This window comes from Diceros bicornis, chromosome 7 (assembly GCF_020826845.1).
Source record: "Diceros bicornis minor isolate mBicDic1 chromosome 7, mDicBic1.mat.cur, whole genome shotgun sequence".
NCBI classification, from domain to species: Eukaryota; Metazoa; Chordata; class Mammalia; order Perissodactyla; family Rhinocerotidae; genus Diceros; species Diceros bicornis.
Genome location: NC_080746.1, coordinates 25,858,907 through 25,880,651, shown reverse-complemented (window position 1 = coordinate 25,880,651; position 21,745 = coordinate 25,858,907). Strand labels below are relative to the sequence as shown.

Here is a 21,745-nt window from a genome sequence, read left to right as displayed (position 1 = left end):
GTATAATGGGAAGAGATTGGACTATGGAGTTAGATATAATTGAATCTTGACTTTGCCATGTGAACTTAGATAAAAAAACTTAATTCATCTAAGCCTAATTAGAAAAATGTATTAATCTGTAAAGTGGAGCTAATACTTCAAGAGATTAATCTTTGGATAAAATGAAATGATGTGTGCACAGCATCTGGCGCATAATGGCTGCTGGATTAGTTTCAGTCTTCCCGTTACTTTCTGCTGCCTCTCCCTTCCCTTCCTCAGCTGCTCCTCACTCTTCACAAGAGTGATGTTGATGAAGTTCTCCCAAAACATCCTTGTGATCGTTTTCTCAGGTCCTTACGAAATCCCAAGACTGAGAGGAAGGAAGAATTCATTAGAACATACTAGTCTCAAAACTTATTGAATTAAAACAAATAAAAGTTCAGCTTGAAACATTTTAATTTTGTTTTCATTAAGAAAAGAAAACTTTGTGTACTGATTTTTGTAATCCTGTAAATGTTGAATCAAAATACTTGGATTAAAAGTTCAAAAAAATACCTTAGAGTAAATAAATCTTTACAGTCTGTCTTTAGAATTCAGTTATCAACCTCCTACTAAGGTACAGTTTTGTGTTATAACCATGACAGATTCATGCCCCCTGATGACCCTCTTGGCAGACACGGCCCAAGCCTGGATAATTTTCTGAGGAAGAAACCTATCGTTCCTGAACACAAAAAGCAACCTTGTCCATACGGTAACTTTCTTTATGAGTATTTAATATATACCTTTAGAACACAACATGTTGTTAAACTTTTGTTAATAAAAATAAACATTGTAAATTTTGGATGGCGTAAGATGTAGTTCTTTTGATTGTAATTAAACTTAAGAACATGTCTTAGCCATGAAAAAATTATTATTTTTACCTAGTTGGGATCAATGCAGATGCATTTCCCTGAATTAAAACATGGTTCCAAAAACTCAGTTAGTTATACATGAAGTTAGTTTTCAGGTAGCTAAAAATGTAGAGTTCTTAAATCTAGATACATATCAGATTAGCATGGTTTTATCACATTACGGCAGTACATTCTGCTCTTCAAAACAGAATGTGCTACCTGATTATAAAGTCATACTGGGAGAGAAGAGGCAGGTAGGAGTTGAGGACACGGGTATGAACCAAAAACTCTGGAGGTGATTATTAATCATTTGACCAACTTTCTTACCTAAGCTCTTGATAGTACTGAAGTGGGAAGACTGAAAGGTGGCATTTCTCAAAAGTAAGGAGCAGAGCAATGCTTAGCATATCTCCCATTTCTGCCTCTGTTTCTTTCATAAGTTAAAATAATAGAGTCAGACTGAGTTTTCAGGATCTGGTGGTATGCTCCTTTGCCTAATGGATTTTACTCTTCGTAGGGAAGAAGTGTACCTATGGACACAAGTGCAAATATTATCATCCTGAAAGGGGCAGTCAGCCTCAGCGGTCAGTGGCTGATGAACTTCGTGCCATGTCTAGAAATACAGCAACCAAAACTTCAAATGAAGGAGGACTGGTGAAGAGCAACAGCGTTCCCTGCAGCACCAAGGCCGATAGCACTTCTGATGTCAAACGAGGCGCTCCAAAGAGGCAATCGGATCCAAGCATAAGGACTCAAGTCTACCAAGACCTAGAGGAAAAGCTTCCTACCAAAAACAAATTGGAAACCAGGTCTGTCCCTTCCTTAGTTAGTATACCGGCTACTTCTACTGCAAAACCCCAAAGCACTACATCTTTAAGCAATGGCCTTCCAGCTGGAGTTCATTTCCCACCTCAGGATCAAAGACCCCAGGGACAATATCCTCCAATGATGATGGCAACCAAAAATCATGGAACGCCAATGCCTTATGAACAGTATCCAAAATGTGACTCGCCTGTTGACATTGGATATTATTCCATGTTGAACGCATATTCAAATCTGAGTATCTCAGGCCCACGAAGTCCTGAAAGGCGTTTCTCCTTAGACACAGATTATAGGATAAGTTCTGTAGCTTCGGACTGCAGCAGTGAAGGGAGCATGAGCTGTGGGAGCAGTGACTCATACGTGGGGTACAATGACCGGTCCTATGTCAGTTCTCCTGACCCGCAACTGGAAGAGAATTTGAAGTGTCAACACATGCACCCTCACAGCCGCCTTAATTCCCAACCCTTTCTGCAAAATTTCCATGACCCCTTAACCAGAGTGCAAAGTTACAGTCATGAAGAACCAAAGTACCATCACAAGCCTCCTCTTCCACACCTGGCTATGCATCTGCAGCACCCAACTGTGGGGGCCCGGTCCAGTTGTCCTGGCGATTACCCCTCTCCTCCAAGTTCAGCACACTCGAAGCCACCACACCTAGGGCGGTCCTTAGTGGCCACAAGAATAGACAGCATTTCTGACTCTCGGTTGTATGACACTTCTCCTTCAAGACAAAGAAAGCCTTACTCCCGCCAGGAAGGGCTGGGAAGCTGGGATAGGCAGAGTTATGGGATTGATGCGTATGGCTATCGGCAGACTTACTCCTTGCCTGATAACTCCACACAGCCATGTTACGAGCAGTTCACCTTCCAGAGCCTACCTGAACAGCAGGAGCCGACTTGGCGAATACCGTACTGTGGAATGCCACAAGATCCTCCAAGGTACCAAGACAACCGAGAAAAGATTTATATCAACCTGTGCAACATCTTCCCGCCTGACCTTGTTCGAATTGTCATGAAAAGAAACCCTCACGTGACAGACGCCCAGCAGCTGGCTGCAGCCATTTTAGTGGAGAAATCACAGCTGGGTTATTGAAAGATGATGCATCTTTGTGGTGTTTAGTAGTTTCTGTTCAGCTCAAATGCTGAGGGAGGTTTGCTACAATAGCACATGTGATCTCCTTCTCAGCAAGGAGGTTATATAGTATCCATTTATGTGAAATACTGTATCATGGAATCTGTATGTATAGCCCCACATAGTGGAAGTCTCACAGGATTGCTTTACATTCAAACTTTTTTTTAACATTTCCTTTTTAAAGCTATATCCTTGGCTGGAAATTTTTCCAGTGTGATTTACTAGATGTATCTGTGATCTTTGATATTAATCTTTGGTGCATCAGGGGTTTATATGCAGCACTTTTTATCCTTGTTTCATGTTTTATTAACTTGGTGTTTGTCTATCAATTGCAAGCAATTAGAATACCTTCAGAATATTGGACATTTGACTAGACCTAGCCAACTGTTTTTTCAAGCCAAGCTTAATTGGAATCTTTTACAGCTTTTTAAGTTATTTTTATTTGGGGAAAGTGGGCTTCTTTGTGCTATAATCATTATTTATAGAAACAAAGTTATACTACAGCACTGACTTTATATTTTAAACAAAATGTAAGTTACCAGTTTATGTTGAAATGGGTAACAGTATATATTAGAATGATTTACAATATGGCACTTTTCATTGTTTTATTTTGGTTTGGATTTTTTTTTCTGTTAAGTAATTAGTTAATTTAATATGGTTGATTTAAAGGAAAGCAGATGCAATCAATGGAAAAAATTGTTTCCATTTTTTTTTTTAACGAATAAGGCAAAAGCCGTAACTGTTACAGTTTAGAGCTTTGTCATCTAGCTGTGATGTGCTTCTAGACAGTAGAGATGGAATTGAATTCCTAGATTTCCATTAACCTGTATTTTTAATGTTTGTCTTTTTGTTTGGGGGCACAACAATACTGGATAAAATAACCCTTTCACAGTACTTGCCTGTTTTTAATGAATCTAATTATTCTCAATGCAACTTTTATATTTAATATACTCTTTAGCTTTCCTGCTATTTATCAAGGCTCGCCTGAGGTGGTTCTATGTGTTGAGGATATGCAACATTTATTGATACTGCACTATGGATATGGTGACGGAGGAGTTGTAAATGGTAACTTAAAGTTTTTGTAAGATACTGTATATTTTCCATTTTCCTGAAGGTAGTTTTTTGGGGGGCCTGTTATATTATTAAGGCCAGATTCTTGCCACAAATAGTGTAGTTTTAGATACAGACTAAAGTCTGTTCTAGTATTAGTAAGGGATATTTCTGGTTTCAAAGTCATGGGTTTTGCTAGACGTGAATTCATTTTTGTCAGTTAGGAGATAGTTACTGCAATCAGTGGCAGACAGTCGTGTGATTGACAGAGCTTCGCCTTTGCCTCCAGTCTTTGAATCTTACTTAGTGTAACAGACTCATTCTGACCTGCTTCTGTAGTCTGCCTAGACGCCTGGTTATTCTGATTATTCTACATGCTCCAGTTTGAAGTAAAGCCCTGAAAAACCAGAAAGTACCTTTTACTGTTGATACAAATTGTATCTTTTTAACTATAAGAACTATTTGATTTGTAGATCTAGTTAAAACACAAGTGTGTAACTATGATTAGACTTTTGGGCAACATTTTATCCCTTATTTAAATACAAATTTTTAAAGTAAAATTGAAGTCTAGAATAGCGTAGAAAATAAAAGTAACAATTTAGGTAAATAAAAGTGTCTGTCTTAGTTTTTTATATTAAAATATATTAAATAAATTTATTGGCATTTTCTTTCTCCTAAAACTTACCTAGTGTGAACTTAACTTAAAATAAAGGTAAAATGCTGCCTGAAAATAATGTCCAAGCACCTTTGACTAGGATAACATTTTCACTACTTGTGTGACACTGTGTGTTGCACGAAGTAGGATTTGGGTATTACAGTAAATGCTTCTAAAAGGCATTGTGCTTATTGACATATCCAATAATCTGAACCGTGTTCAGCAAACTTAATTCAGGAAAGTGGTGTTCTACACAATTATTGCTGTTGTTTTTGAGGTGAGTGTGGCCCTCATCTGTACCCAGAAATAATTTGGATGGTGCCGCACACACCATTCTGAGTGGTGTCTGTCTGAGAGCGACCCTACTCACTCGTGAAATTGTTCTCCTGATTCTGTCGGTCACTATCTGTAGAACAAGTTTAAATGTAGAGCCTAAACCAGTGCCAAAAATAGGGTTACAAAAGTGTAGTACCTTTTATTTTAGTCATATTATAAACCTTCTTTTTGTTAGTATGAAATCATTTTTAAATTCTACGTGTAAGTTTTGCTTCCATTTTTTTAATTTTTGCATTTTAATTATTTGAAGATTCTGCCAAACTTTACTAAGTTGATTTAATGAGATCTTAGGTGAAATGTATATCAGACCTTTAATCTGACCTCTTAATGTTTTTAGCTGACGATTTGTCATTGCTTCATGGATTTTAGACTGTGGAGAAAGAGTGTAGCTTGTCGCCACTTGTCCCGAAGTGAATAGCTCTGAACTGCCCACACTGAAATTCTTCAGTATAATTAATAGTGAGTTAAGAAATAGCAGTTTTCTTATGTCAAGAGGACAGTTTGTCCCTCTTTTTTTGAAGCACCAGTGTTGCTTTCAGAGCTTAAGAATGAGATATTTGGCAGACTTGAGACAGCAAATTCTTAGTTATCTAAAGCAATAAGTAAATGGATCCATTATTAAATTAAATCCATAGCTGATCCCAAACCTTCGACTTTTACCTTAATCGTATCTTTTACCAGACTTGCTAGCAAATAACTGGAGAGAGCTGTGTTAGTAAGTAGTGAAACTGCCAGAAGTGGTCAAGTGATAGAAGAGAAAGGATTCAGATGGAATATTCTGCCCCTCAATGATTGACAGCTGACTGTACTCGACACAGTAATTAGCCAGTTCGTTGTCTCTGTGTCTCAGTACAGAGGGAATAGTACCCACGTGGCCATATACTGGCCCTTAGTATTTTCTCCTTTCTTGCATGTGGTACGTAAATTTTCAGTCTCCTTTTTATGATCTCTATATCCTGATAGAGTTTGTCATTGACCTAAACATTTGAAAGAAATGCACACCAGTATAAAATATTTGATACTGTTAGAAACTTGAACTTTGTGTTTTTATGAAAATTCATTTATGAGAATATGTAATATAATTAAAAAGAGCATTTTTATAAATATATATATATACATACCTGCATACATATTTGTTATGAAGTATTAACAATAGGAGGGTGTTATGCTTTTGATGGCTGACTTTTCCTTAATTGAACTATGTTTCTTTGAGTTGTGGATGACCAATTCTGGAGTCTGGATGACCAATGATAAGATTTAAAACCACTAAAATGGAAAGCAACTCTTCACTGGTTTTATTCCTGGTATTTTTAAAGAATTATTTTGATAATTTTAATTGTGTAATTTTAAAACACAAAAAAAACTTAAAGTAGTATTGATTATACAGATAATTATTTAACATGTCTTTTATGGATGTATCTATGTGTATATAGACAGTAATATATTTATAAAACAAATATTCTTTGATTATGTTGTAGCTGTTAGTTTGTGATAGGTGGAGGTGGCTCTGGATGTGTATGTGTGTGTGTGTGTGTGTGTGTGTGTGTGTGTGTGTTGAGAACTCACAAGCTGTTTTTCCCTTGACTTAATGGCACGTACCCTAAGGTATATTTCATTTTTGTTGTTTTTTTTGTTGTTGTCCAGCTTCCTTATTCAAGATAAAATGAGACACACAGTTTTCCAGCCATTCTGTTAGTATATGGCTGATCTAGTTTATTATCATCCAACTCCTGGAGAATTCCTGAGCGACCTGAAACCAAACAGGTTATGGCCAGAGAAAAGGTTTATGTTCCGTATAGATTAAACATGGGAGCTCGGCTAGGGTGTTGAGCTTCCTAGGTGTATACCAACAAATAAAATACATGAATGACACACATGCATTAGAATAAGAGAAAGCAGAGTGTTAATAAACGTAGAGAAATATATGCATTATTTTAGATTGGTCTCGGAAACCCCCTAAGGCAAGAGTTGACAAACTTTTTCTGTAAAGGATCAGATAGTAAATAATTCAGGCTTTGAGAATCATATGGCCTCTATAAACCACTCCTGCCCTTACAGCAGGAAAAAAGCCACAGACGGTATGTAAACGACTGGGTGTGGCTGCATGCCAATAAAATTTTATCTACAGAAACAGGCAGCAGGCCAGATCCAGCCTATGGGCCATAGTTTGCTGATACCTGCCCTAGAGGGAGAAAAGCAAGCGTATTAAGTAGTAAATCCTGAGATATGTTAATATAAGAAATAATAATTGTATTTCAGTTTGACATTCAAAGAAAATCTGTTATTGATGGTCTTCAAAAGAAGATTGTGAGACAGTCATATTAAAGTACCTTAACTCACTTATGTTTTTTACCTCGTCACACCCATTATTTATTAGAGATATTTCTTGTGTTCAACTCCCCCCCCCAAAAAAAAAAGCGTTCTGTAAAAAGATGTTTTAATAAGTATTGAAATTTTTTCACGAACTTTGTATTTCTATTGATAAATGGAAACCCTTTTGTTATTTAAGGGCCTCATGGACCAAAAATTCTGTTGTATTTTGAAAATTAACATATAATTCGCCACAAAATATTTTCAAGACTGCATTTATCAGTTACATTTTTCTGCTGGTTTTTGACTTCTAAACAAATGACAGATCTGCCCTTCTTTAAAAATGGTTTTAAAGAAGATATATATATTGTAATTTCACATACTATAGCTTTATTCTGTAAGATTAAAAATTGTGACTAGTGTAATTGTAGCTACAATGTGAGCGCACTTGCTGTATTGTGACTCTCGTCATAAGAAACAAAGCGTCCCTCTGCTTCCTCTGTCCAGACCTTTAGTGTAGATATTTGTAGACACCTGAGGACTATCCTTGGTGAATATTAACATGATCATGTGTGACTTTAAATTCGAACTGCTAGCACATTCATTCACAGTGCTTTGTAAATTGTGTTAACATCATAATATCATTTCCATAAGAACATTAAATAGTTTTAAACGTTACCATCCACATAAGTAGTTATGCTTAAAATTGGAATACAACTCGAGCTTTTAACAGTGTTTACTGTTTTCAATGGTAACTTAATGTTTTTTCTTTAATGCCGTCTGTTAAGCTGCTCTCTACTACTGTTACAATGAAACTGTTATGTGTTAGGAGTGGCTTTTTCCCTAAGGTCCTTAGTCTTTCAGATTTAAAAACAATTTAAGGTTTTGACCATTTGACAATAAAAAAACAAGCCTGTGCATGTTTTAATTTAGTTTTTATAAATTTGTAAAGTTTCACTTTTTAAACCGTGTACCAAATTTGCCAATTTTCTGTCCAGATATTTCAGTTGAATAACAAATTGTTGTCCATTATAGCTTTTGACCCCTTTCTTAAAGCAGCTTATGTCTCAAGGGAAAAAGACATTGATGAGCAATGGTTTGTTTTATAAAGAATAGGTTTCAGATTTCCTTTGGTTTTTTTGCAATTATAAATTTCCTAGCTAATACAGAATACCCACAAACGTGCAAACTTCCGCAGTGACATAGACATAGCAGTGCAAGTGAACCGGGTTACTGATTTTATCTTTTCCTTTTAGGTTTTTTTCTCCCAAACCATAGTTGTATGCTGATAGTAGTTTGCAATTTGATCCTTCAAACTTTTCTTATAGGAAAATAAGGCAAAGAATATGTTTAGAACAACCATCTGATAAACTGATTGATGCTATTTATCCTATGTCTGTTCTGTGTGTTTCTGTAATGGAATTTTTACAACTCCAAAAAGCAGTATTTTAAACCTGCTGGAAATCCATATCAAAACAGCTATGTGATTCTGCCACTGAGGAAAAAAAATTAAAAAATGCATTTTTCTTATGGTGGTTTGGTTTTGTTTCCTGAAGAAATTGACCTCATGCAGCAGCACTGATGCTAAATAAATAAAAGCCCCCTTCACTAGTCCCATGGCTTGCCTGGCTCCAGTGGGTAATAACATATGGGTCTTCTGTAGGATAAGCACATATTCAGTATCAATAATTAATTCATATGAGAACTGCAATTAAATACCAAAGACACCTAGTCATACGTTACTGTTCTAATCATTTTCTATCAATGATTCACCTAAGCTGTTTGCTGGCTCTGCCTTGAGGCTCCTGCATCACCTCCTGTGACCTGATGAGGTGTTTGTTGTATAGATCTTTCTAGTGTTCTGCATCTCTCCTTGCATGAATCAAGCTTAGTGTCTTACTAATGCCACCCCCAGGTAGGTTCATTTCCCTTCTTTTGTGACCTCTTAGGAATGGAAAATACTCTATTTCAGATATGGTCACAATTCTGAAACTCTCATGATCTTCATGATTGAACATATTATGTTCTACAACAGCGTATAAGAAACTCTTCTCTTTCAGGTAGCAGACTTTTTCACACACCATTGCTTTTCAGACTTTTGCTCTTTTGTTATTTTTTTACCTAAAATTGCTATTTGCCGTTGTCAAGTAGTCTTTTTTTTTTCCCCCCACTTAAGCTGTTTAACTGGGATCTTATGGATTTAGGTAATTTATTTCAGTTCCATCAGCAGATTTGATTGTTGATGTTGAGGTGTAGTTGGCAGAGAACTCAGCATATCCAAAATAAGTACTAGGTGAGAGAGGCTGAGCTGAGGATCTAGAATCTTAGATCAGTCGACGGTGTTGAGTAGAGCTAGCAGTTCACTTCTCCACCTTGCACCTTTGTCTAAAGAGAAAGGATTCATACACACTGATGAAGCAAGGAGTGTTTGGGAAGGGGAGTGTTGTAAAAAGCAACTACAACGGCGAATTTATTCAAAATAAAACAAATTCCTTATAGTTGGGCCTCATTAAACCTACGTCCTTATTAGCATTTGAGTCTCAGCCTCAGATGCTGTTTTAGAGTTAATGATATTCATTTGGTGTTTTTAAAGGGTTTTTTAAAAATCTTTCAACGTTTTAAATGTTTTAAGATTTTTAAAGTAACCTTTTAAAAAATGTATTATTCCTCTCTACGTGCAACCATCAGCCTGGGCATTAAGAGTACAGCCTGTGGAGGCTGAATCCCGCTGCGCACGTCCTGCGTGGCGAGATGGGCAAGTTACTACACACACCTCGGAAGCAATAATTGCCTCATCTCCTGGGGTTGTTGAGACTAAATCAGTTAAACCCTTTGAACAGGCAGATCCAGAGTGTATGGATCTGTAAGTGACAGCCATCGTTATATAAATGCTAGGTGTTTAAATTACAGAGCCCTTTTCAGGTGGTCTCATTGGAGCCTTCGTATCTCCAGTTATGTTGTAGAAGAGTCTGAATTCCAACGATCAGTGTAATGTGATACATTCAACAGTGACGTCTATTTCAGGAGTGACATTTTAACCTTTGAAGAGTTCTTCCCCGCCTGTTATTTCCTTGCTACCCCCATTATTCGGCCTTTCTTGGCTTAAGGGTTTTCTATATATCATAATAGGGAAATAAACAGAATAACAAAAATGATAATAATAAAACAGAAGGTAAACCTTCCAGAAGCTCCCAGTTCAGCAGGTCATGGGCTGCGTTAGTGACCCCTCTGCCTTCCACTCCCACTGCTGGAGGTGACGCTCAGCAAACTGGTCTGCACACTTTCCCTCCTGACCTGAGCGGAAGGGATGTCAGCACCTCACCATGGGAACCCGCAGAGCCCACCTAGACAATGCACATTTTTCCAGGCGGATGTCAGATGAAATTGGGTGATGGTTTTTCTCTTTGAGCATTTCCTGCTAGTTTATAACTAACTGCTGCTCTGAGTTGGAGAGATAGATAGGGCTGGGGGGAGACCGCTCACATTTGAGGGTCCAGTACTATAAATAAGTTAGACCAACATCCTATGAAATGGACATTATCCGTATTTTAGAAATGAGAATACTAAGATTCAGAAAAGTTAAAGCACTTGCTCAAAGACAAATCCCTCTACATGCTTCCAAAATTTTTCTTTTTAGTCTGCTGCCAGGCAGTCCTAGGACAGAGCCCATGATCATCCTAAGTGGGGGTTAGTCTATAAAAATTTAGGTCTGAGAAATGAACACCGGTGACACTGTAACTGCACATACTTAAGCAGGCTATGACTTTGCCTGGGGGCAGAGAAAGACGAGGAAAAACATGAATTACAACTTTTGTCTTCCTCAGTGACCCACACACCTTCAACACTGCTTCCTCAGTGACCCACACACCTTCAACACTGCTTCCATGTATAGTCATGACGAAGATGTCACTTGTATTGGAGGGAAAGATTACCCAGAGTTCTACCTGACCTGCGACTTGTGATGATGGTCCTGGCCCAGGACCCAAGCCAGCTGACCAGACTCAGTGCCCAGGGTCCCAGGAAAACCCACATCCCGCAGCCTCTCTGATAGCAAGGCTGGTCGGCCTGTGCTGGAAGGAGATTATTTTAGAGTCTGGACTCCTCTCCACTCCTAAGCGCTCTTTGTCGTCCTGGAGAGTAGAAGGCAGTACATTCATTTCTAATGTTTCCAATCATGCACAGAGCCCTTCTCGGGTGTCTTTTGAGAAGCCCCATTTAGCTTTCAGACTCTGGACAATGCCCTCTGCAAACACAACACCTTTCATGGGAAGCAGCTGCCATTTGCATTTCCCATGCTTTCTATTTACACAAATTCAGCATGAGATTAGAAATAGAAAAGTTTAATTAGATGGTCGAACAGATTCCCTTCCCAGTTCCCCAGGAGAGCCCAGTGAGGGACAGAATACTGAAAGAATGGGAAATACAATGTTTAAATGCACTTCCCATTCACCAAATCCCCGGCCTTCCCCACTCTTGTCCAGAGGCCTGTGCGGCACATCTCGGTGAACACCGGTCACCATTCAGCCCTTGGTGGCCCCACCAGCAGACACTGAGTCCCAGGGCACAGGCTTTTTCACCACCTCAGCCTTCAAAGCTCTTCCCTCCCCCTCCACTTTCCAAAGATGTAATTATCATTCATCTGAATAGTTGTTTCAAATATGCATGTGGAAAATTAAGGGAGATGGCAAATACAGTTTTGTAACTACAGGAAAAGCTATTCAATAGACTCCAGAGGAGACTTATGGGTTTGCTATGTATGTTACCACTTTAACAAGACTAGGACAAAGTGCGCTGCGTCCGTTGTGAATGCAATGCACGTTAAGACACCGCAAATTACAAAGCGACGAGTGGAGCCAAATGCATGTTCTAATCCAAGCTCAACTTCATGGACTGTGTTGAGCTCAGGGAGGCGGAGAGCAGTGGACGGGGCCATGAGTGGGACTGGAGGAGGCCACTGGCCCACGGGCAGTGCAGGTTAGGGTCCACAGTCCCAGGTTCTGACAGACCTCAGGGCAGAGCCTCCATGAAGCAGCAGCCCTCCCTGCTCTTGCCTTCACGCTACCCCATCTCTTCCTAGTTCTGAGGCATCCAGAAAGGTCAGGATTGTCAACTCCACCCCCTCACCCAGACAGAGGTGGCCCAGGGACACTGAGATCAGCCAGGGGCAGTCATCAGTGGTCATGGGGGTGGGGAAAGAGGAAGATGGGGAGAGAGGAAGCTCGCTGGGCACCTCTCTAAGAAGAATTTAACACACAGACTTCTGATGCCACTTCCCAGATTGGCAGCAGGAAATGCCCATGGTTAAAGGGGTGCTGTGAGCGACACTGAATCTAGCCACGAGCTCAGTTATGTTGTTAAAATACACATGTATTCAAGGATCGGCTCTAGGGCCAGAGCAGCCAGAGGAGGACAGTCGCCACAGCTTGCGTCCTCAGCTCCTAAGGAGCCGAGGGGCTGGGTGCGTTTCCTAACTGGCAGTCCAACCCCCAGGTCTGTTGGTTCATCTCGACAGGGAGCGGTACTACCAGGCTGCCTTTCTGAGCCTTCTTTGCTCAGGAGGAACAAGCACAACTTCCCCACAGCCTACCTCAGGTCAACGTACACCAGCTCCTCTGCAACCACCTGGTAAGCTTTGCCTACAAGACCCTCCTCTCCAAGAGACCCAGTGTTTCTGAGGCTAACTACATCCTCCTAGAGGAGAAGAAATGCATTTTGAGAGACACCGGGTCTTTCAGGTTCATGTAGTTCACAGTGATGCTGTGCCCACGGCCTGGGGCAAAGCAGCAAAAGCTAACGGCAAGGGGAGCTGGGTGGAGGGAGCTGGGGATAAAGAATAAAGAATTCTGTTTTTCCCACCTCCAACCAGTGGCAAAGGGAATAGTGAGATCCAACTGCTCTCTGGCTTGGAGAACAGCTGTGCTGACTCCTGCTGGGGGAGGGTGAGGTAGTGGGGTGCAGAGGAAAGTGCACGAACTTGGGAGCCAGACAGACCTGGTTGCCAATCTGGTGCCCCCATTGCCACACATGACCTTGAGCAGCCCCTGAATCTTGAAGCTGAGCCACTTCCTCTATTAAAAAAGGGAATCTTTTGGGGCCGGCCTGGTGGTATAGTGGTTAAGCTCACGCACTCTGCATGGGCGGCCCAGGGTTTGCAGGTTCGGATCCCAGCTGTGGACCTACACACTGCTCATCAAGCCATGCTGTGGCGGCATCCCACATACAAAATAGAGGAAGATTGGCAATAGATGTTAGCTCAGGGCCAATCTTCCTTACCAAAAAAAAAGGGGGGGGGTATCTTTTTGCCCACCTTCCAGGGGTGTCAGTATAGTTAAATAAGATATCTGCATAGCACCAGAGCCCAGAGCATGGGATATAATAGATGCTCAAAGCTATCAATTCCATTCCCAGTCAGAGACCGGAGCCTTGCCCCCAGTTCTTTCCTTTCCCTCGTGCTGCACACACAGCAGTTCCTCAAGCCCTCCATTCAGCCCTCTTACTAGACCTCACGTTCATCACCGCCGCCCACCCCCACTGCTCTGACTCGGGCCTCTAGGAACCACTTCTCACCCACCAGTCTCCCTACCGTAGCAACCACCTCCTACCCGGTCTCCCTCAAATCCTCCTTCCACCCTGTAGCTTGACTAGAGTTAACCTTCTAATGATGCACTTCCTAGAAGCCTTTGGACCCCCACCTGCACCTCACCCCCCCAGCACACACACACTGCCTCTATGATGAAGCCAGAATTCCTTAGTATAATATTCAAAGCCCACCCGTCACAGTGACATCCAGATGCACCATCTGCCCCCACACCCACCACAGACTCTAGACCACTGACCCTTCCCAAAGCATGGATGGCAGGTGCTCTCCTTCCTCCAGGCTGCATCCAGCAGGCCCCTTCACCGGGGATAACCTCCATCTCTGCTTTACCAGCAAAGACAAAATCCTTGGCTCCACATAAATGCCACCCTCTGCCTACAGCTTTCCCCAGCCTTTCTAACAGAAGTTAGGCCCCCCTCTCTTCTAGCGCAGACCTCTGTTGGGTCCCGATGCTGGATTTAGGTTAGTTGCTTGCTTACCCGCTGTCGTTCTCTCTTTGCCCAAACCAGGAGTGCTACAAGAGCAGCGGCTGTGTTGGGTTCAATTTTTCTCTTTACTTGATTGATTGATTGATTGATTGATTAAATCAGCAATTGCTAAATTGGCAGTTGCTGATTTAGATGCTGAAGAAGAACCTGTGGAGAGAACTAATGGTTCCCACCACCTGCTTCATGTTCAGGGCTGTATGTTAGCAATTATCTCTTGGCTTCTGCCCTCAAGGAGATCAAAGTCTAAGGGGAACGAGGATGCTCGCCGCCTGTGATAACGCTGTGGGCAGACAGGAAGTTTCTTGGACCTGGGTCCCAGAGGTTGATTGTTTTACGGGAGCAGAAAACATAAAAGTCAGAAGAAACCATGCACAGAGGCAAGGAGGCGTGACAGAGCGGCTTCCAAGAATAGGGAGGTTTAGAGAGGCAGCTGGGAGGTACCCCAAGGCCAGATTGTAGATGCTCCTATTTGAGAAGCTCAGGATTTGGGCCTTTAAACTAAGGATTACAAATACTCCGTGCGCCAGCCTGATTAGCTGATGGGCGCATCTACTCTGGCCAAAACAATGTCCTTGCTTCCCTTTTCCCTGAATGCCTCTAGCTGGGATGTGCACTCTCTAATTTGGCACCCACCCCTGGCCCCACGATTTTGTCATGCTGAGCTCCTGAAGATATTTGGGTGTGGAGTCCCTGCAAACTGGCAACACTGGGGCCAGTAAAAACACTGAAGATTTTTAAACAGGAACTAAATGGTGGCTCCCACTTTTGAAGAGGACAATAAAACTAGAGAAGGATCAGCAGCGGGGAGACAGCTGCACTTGCCCCTCTGCATGGGAGTGAAAACAAGAGCAACTCAGTGGGCAAGGAGAAGAGGAGCCGATGGTAGGACACCCCTCTGAAGTCGAACCAGACCTGGCTTGCTACGGGGGTGATGCTGGACAAGGGCTTGCCATGTGGCCATCCATGGCAGGTGAAATCCTGCACCTGAGGCAAAGAGGAGCAACCAGCACCGCCCTCTGAAGTCCTGCTCCCGGCCCAGAGCAGCTGCCCGGCGGACGTCAGTCCCAGTCCCCGCCCTGGCCTATAAATCAACTCAAGAGTGAACATTAAGGCCTCATCTTCCCAACTCCACTCTCACCCCCCAAATCCACTCTCCACAGAGCCACCAGAATATTCTCTTAAAACTGTAAAGGTCACTCACTCCCCTGCTGAAAACTCTCCAGTAGGTTCACAGGTTCAGCTCTGACAGGCTTTATCCTTTAGGTCTCTACACGCTCTGGATGAAAGCTGTCCGATTGCAAAATTTGAGGCTAAATGTGTGATTTGCCTTGTCCTTCAGGTCATCATTCTGTGTGCCAGCCAGCCTGGACCACAGCCTGTTCCCACAATACGGCCAAGGTTTTCCTTTAGCTCCAGCTGGGGGCCTGGACTTGTTCCTCCTCTGCCTCACCTTTCAGAATCTTCCCACCTCTCAAGGCCAGAGCTGAGGCTGCTCCACGGAGGAAGCATCCCCTGCTGACAGGCTCTCCTGTCACCCCCCTTATGGCAGGTCTCATCCTACATTGGTACCAGGCTCCCCCAGGCCACTGCACGGGCAGCAAATGATGCCGTGATCACCCTTGTGAAGCAGTGCTTCTCCGGCTCTGCTCCGTGGCACTCCAGCCCCCTCACTGGCCGTCTAGCAGTGCCTTCAACATGCTATACAGCATCTCGGGGCATTTTGGTTTGCCTTTCTCTCTGCCTGGTTTTATCCCTCCAGGTGCTGGCGTGAGTCCTCCCCTCACTTCTCCAGGTCTCTACTCAAGTGTCTCCTTCTCAGTGAAGCCCTTCTGACCACCAGTTATAACATTGCAACTCCGGCGCTCCCTCTGTGACGTGCCCCATTTTATATCCTCCACAGCACTTCTCGCCATCTGCCATAACCGCGTCATTTGTTTATTGCTTGTCTCCCTCTGCTAGAATACAAACTCCGTGAAGGCAGGGACTTGATTTATTTGGTTGCTCAGTACCTATATGATGAATGAACAGACAACGCTCCTTTGTGGCCACATTCCGGATGTCACCTTGGAATGTGTCTGGATCTGCCTGGGTGAGCCCAGCTTACGTGGTGGCTGGAACACAGGCTACACATGCCTGCACACACACCGTGGCTCAGGGCTGTGGGTCCTAACTCTCCTCTAGGCCATGAGCTACTTGAGTTTGGCCCCTTCCCAGCATGCCCTCTGCCCCCGTCCTGAGTGGGCAGGAGGTTGGGGTCCTGGAGGAATTTGGGTGGTGGAGCCTCAGGACTTGGCGAGGAATGGGGCCACGGCCCCTATGCCCTAGCGTTATGATGTGCGGATTTGAAGGGTCTTCTCAGAGACGGCAATGGACAAAATCAGGGCCCGGGCTGTGTAGTCCAGAGCTGAGCTATGGTCTCCCGATAGAGCAAGGACAGGGAGGTGTCCAAGACCAGGTTACCACATATGCCAGGGTGATATTTACTAGGGCAGAGTCATTTTTAATCAGCTCCACCATCCCCAGCAGCAACCTGGAGAGAAGGCAGCTTTTACTTGCAGCCATTGTTATTCACCTAGGACCCAGGCCCACGACATACCCAGGAGGCAACTGTTGATGATTTGGGTACAAGTGCATTGTCATGTGGCCGTCCATACACTCAGGGCCCCCTCCTTGTCCCTCAAAGCCCCCCGTCTCCCTCCCTGGCTGGCTTCAGGACTAGGCCAGAGCATGAGGGGAGGTAGACAGCAGGATGAGACATAGCAGCTGGCTCGCTGCGTGAGCAACTTTCTTGGAGGAAAAAGTTGTACCTTCCACTTCGGTCATGAGTTACCAGCCTAGCATCCTCCAGTGACTTGTCAGTGAGTGAGAACTAATGAGCCGCGGGCGGCCCGGCCCCAGTGCTGGGGGAAGGGGGAGGCCAGGGATCCCTCCAACCACTCATTGTGAGAGCAGGGCCGAGGCACAGGGATCGTCCTAAATAGCTGCCAGGTGAGTGAATAAAAGAACGGTATTCTCTCAGGTAACCCTGTTCCTCATTGCCACGTGCAATCAGTTCTCAGAACTGGTACCAAGTCCTTCATTTCTACCTGTAGGGCACCTTTTGGCGCGAGTCCCTCAGAACTAGGTGAACACGCTGCCGCGGGGATAACAGGACACAAGACTAGCATTGCTGTGTTAAATTAGCCAAAAGGAACTGAAAATGGGTTTTGAGCACCTACAGACCTTATCTTTTGGGGGAGGAAAAATATGTTATAGAAATCAATTCATTCTTTTAGAGGTGTAGAAATCAAAGTCCAGAGAGGTTAGACGAGTTGCCCGAAATCACACCGCAGAACATGGACGAGTTGGAATTAGAATGTCTCATTCCAGACCAGAGAGGGCAGTCCACTGTGAGGACAGGGACGAGCGATGACTCACGCTTGCCTTCACCTTGGTTCAACCCCCACACCAGAAAAAAGGCAGTGCGGAAGAAATGTGAGAGGATCCGGGTGCAAGAGGTCTGCGTGCACACGCTCCCGGCCGGTGCCTCCAGAGGCGCCCGAGGCCCGCGTGGCCCGTGAGCAGCGGGAGGGCGCCGGGGAGGAGCTCCGCGCCGCTTGCTGTCTGCTCTACTCGTGAGGCTGGGGAGGAGGTTACATCTATGGCTCAGGTCCCATTCTTTCTCTGCCCCCACTCCATAACCTGGTCATTTCTGCACCTCGAGGGGCCAGGCCACAGGACACTGTCCGCGGTGACTGTTTTCCCACGCGGTTGCGGTCTGGCGGAAGTAATGCCCCATCTGTGCACGAGGAAACAGCACTGTGGGCAGCGGGGTTCCCAATCTCCCCGCCATGGACGTTTGGGGCTGGGTAATTCTTTGTGGGGGGACTGTCCTGTGCACTGTAGGGTGTTTACCAGCACCCCTGGCCTCTACTCACTAGATGTCAGTACCTCATACACCCCAGGTCATAACAATCAAAAATGTCTCCAGACATCCTCAAATGTCCCCTGGGGGGGCAAAACTCCCTGGGGGGGGCAAAATCCCCCCTGGTTGAGAACCAGTGGTGTCCAGACTATAAATACTGGAGAATAAGGCCACGGAGAGGGAGCACAGTGACTGTCACAGGGCAAAGGGGGACATAATCTGGTCTTAAGAATGATGGAGGGGCCAGCCTGGTGGCGTAGTGTTTAAGTTCAGGGGCTCCACTTGGGAGGCCCAGAGCTTGAGGGTTTGGATCCCGGGCACGGACATATGCACCGTTCATCAAGCCATGCGGTGGTGGCGTCCCATATACAAAGTAGAGGAAGATGGCACAGATGTTAGCTCGGGGACAATCCACCTCACCAAAAAAAGAAAAATGATTGTGGCTCCCCTGCCTTTCCCAGCCCCCGAGCACCTAAGACTGTCGTATAATAGTTCTGACCACTGAAATACGAGCAGAAGAGACAAGTGTCACTCCTGGGCCCCGGGCGTTGGAAAGCCCGAGTGGGGTTCTCCAGTCTCTGTTCCCCTGCAATGGTGAGAGACCATGTGCTCCGCACTATGCTGGGAAAACCAGGTCCCCGCGGAACTGTGAGGAGCAAGATGCCCCCCAATGCACGCAGAGCAAGGGGTGCACCTCTGAGGTGTGGGCATTGTCGGGGACGTGCTGGAGGCTCGCCTCTTGTGACTAATGGAAATGGGCAGATGGGAGAAGGGAAAGCATTTCTGATGAGGGTGGGGGAAGCCTGAAGGAAGACCTGGAGGTGAGGAAGTCCTGCTGATGACAGTTGAGGAGGAGCCTGGCTCTGCTGGAACAGCCTCGCAGGGTAGGGAAGGGGGCTGGAGGTGTGCAGTAGGCACACGCATCCAGATAGCAGAGGCTGGAGAGGCACGCCGGAGCGAAGAGCAACGTGATAGCAACAGGGCAGACTGGGTGCAAGTCATTTTTAAGAATACATGAGTTTTTTGAGTAAAAGAAACCAGACACTAAAGAGTACGTGCTGAATGATGGCATTTACATAAAGTACCCAACGGTAAACCATATCTCCCCTGCTAGAATTCGAGATAGTACTTACCCTCGGAGGGAGAAGCTAGTAACGGAGAAAAGCACAGGGAGACTTTTGGGGGCGTAAACGTGCTTTCTGCTCTTGTGCTGATTCCGCTGGTGCATTCAGTTTGTGAAGATTCTTCCCGCTGTCCACTGTTTGTATTTTATATGTCAATGAGAAGGTTTTAAAGTGCGCTAGCTTCATCATCATTGAAAGGCCCCAGTTAAATGTTTATTTGTGCCCAGAGCTCTACAAGGTTTTATTAAAGGAGAACTGCACACGTCTCTTGGATTCTGTTTGTAAATTGGCATTTCAGGGCTGATTTATGGCTGGCATTGATTCATCTGGTGTTCTACTTAGAACAGAAATGAGTATAATCCATAACCATTTGTTTCTCCCCAAGGCCGTGGGCTAGAAGAGGATATTGATTTGTAAGAGTTACTCATACTGACCGAAGAGTTTGCCGGCCCCAGCTGAGCAAAGGACGCCCAGCTGACTCAGACAGCCTTGAGAACATTCAGTTCTGGACACTGAGGGGACCAATACATAGAACTCCGTCTCTCAGACACGCGATCCCTGGGGCTGTAAGCTGGTCCCCAGTCCAGAAGCCGCAGCCTCACCTGGGGCACTTATTAGAGATGCAAATTCTCCAGCCCTGCCCCTGATGTGTGAATCAGAAACCCTGGAAGTGGAGCCCAGCACCTGTAGTTTAACAAATCCTCCAGGTGGCTCTGATGCATATTAAAGTGAGAACCACTGTGCTAACTCAATTGAGAATTACAGCAAAAGAATAAGCAGGTGAAGGCCGTAGATCACTTTCATCCCTGATAAAGCTGGTACTGGGGAATGCGGGCTTATTCCTGCGGCAACTGGGCTTCCTAAGATTGAACCCCAGACAGACTTACCCTCTCGTGGGAGATCCCGGGCTGCCTCTGTAAAACTAGGGCATGGAGGAGCGGACATAATGTGTGCTTCCTGCGGACAGCGAGCTCCCCACAGGAAAAGGAGAAAAAGACTGCGTCCACAGCTCCTCTCCAAACTCACCAGTCAGGCAACTCATCCACCTGCCTGGAAAGGGATGAGGATGCTGTGCTAGAGGGAGCTGTATCCATGCCGAAGGAGGGAAGCGTTCCCCACAGTGTGTCCTTAAGTGCGGGTGTGGATTATTAGTGATTAGAAGGGATCCGCTCTTCTCCCTTTGGGTTGCTGCACCGCTGTTGGCTTTGTGTGACCAGGACTCAAGTCCAACAGTTTACAAGGCCCGGGGCTGCTCTTCATGGCACTGCCCCATCCGGTGGGTGTGGGTGGTCCATGAAGAAAAGTGGCTTTTTGTTCTGAGGCTTCAACTTCCCACCCGTACGTCCCCATGACAGGTGTAGACTGCAGCCTTTCTGCCCTCTGCAGAAGAGACCCTGAGAAGAAATCCAGCCAACAGGATGTGAAAAGTGAGCTGAATGTGGCTAGGTGGTGCTTTGACTTGTTATTATCTTAATGCATTTCTTAGCACCTGAAAATAAGTGATGGTCATAACTCTCTTCTGCCCTCAGTTGCCTGTTTTTGCCATCCCATGACCTTCCTCTTGTGTATTAAAAGTATGCTGCTCCCTTCCCTTTCCCAAAGGAGGAGAGACTCGAACACAAAGGATCTTAGAATTCATTTAGTCCAGACACCTCATTTTCCAGCAGACAAATCAGAGGCCCAGAGGGTTGGAGTGACGTGTCCAGGGTCTAAGCACTCATTAGTGTCAGAGCCACGACCTATGCCCAAGTTTAACACCCACAGGCTGAAAATCCTCAATCCTCCACAGCTCCATAAACAAGCGTATGCACGGTTGGTGAGCTTCTCTCTTACTGCACTATAACCAGAAGCAACTGATAATTAGTCACATATTTTTAATAATTTCCCCCTGTATCACCAGTCCTGGCCAGACAAGTCTCTGTGCAGAGAAGGTCTGTCTAACAGTATCGCAGCAGAATTTGCTGTGGAAGGCAGCAGCCCACACTGTGCCTTCTTTATCTTTTGCCCTTGAGCCTCAGGTTCTCTGATGAATCTACTAAAAGGGGAAAGCAAGAACGGACCTGGCATGACCGTTCAGATAGTTATCTGATCAGTGGTTCAAAGGGCTCAACCAGATGATTTCCTCAAGTGCTTGCAGTCTATTTTGTTTTAGTACATAAAAAGTAGTCTTTCAAGTCTGCCTGCGAACCCCTGCCATGGGACCCCCAACTTCCTGCTCCAGTGCATCCCCAGGTCTTACGGCTGAGTGGTTTTACACCAACTTCTGCTTATAATCGAGGAGAGGCCTAAGAAACAGCAATTTGATAAGAAACCACACAAAGTATGTGGTTATCTTTTAAGTTATAAAAATGCCTGATAACTAATGCTTTCCAATAAATTATGAGACAGTTTGGGAGCAAATATTCCTTGATATTAGACAAACAGCATTACTTTTGCTGAATAAAAAGGTTATTTGCTT

At 44.4% G+C, this 21,745-nt stretch overlaps 1 protein-coding gene across 5 annotated transcripts in view; it reads left to right on the top strand.

Moving 5' to 3' along the window:
* The window catches only part of ZC3H12C (zinc finger CCCH-type containing 12C), a 66,487-nt gene extending 59,223 nt beyond the window's left edge, over positions 1–7,264 (top strand). For all 5 annotated transcript variants that reach the window (XM_058545261.1, XM_058545262.1, XM_058545257.1 and 2 more), the window contains 2 exons: positions 624–730; positions 1,387–7,264. In XM_058545261.1, coding sequence (XP_058401244.1) covers positions 624–730; positions 1,387–2,783 — 1,504 coding nt within the window. In that variant the 3' untranslated portion in view covers positions 2,784–7,264. The remainder of the gene's footprint in view (positions 1–623; positions 731–1,386) is intronic.
* The last annotated feature ends 14,481 nt before the right edge of the window (positions 7,265–21,745 follow it).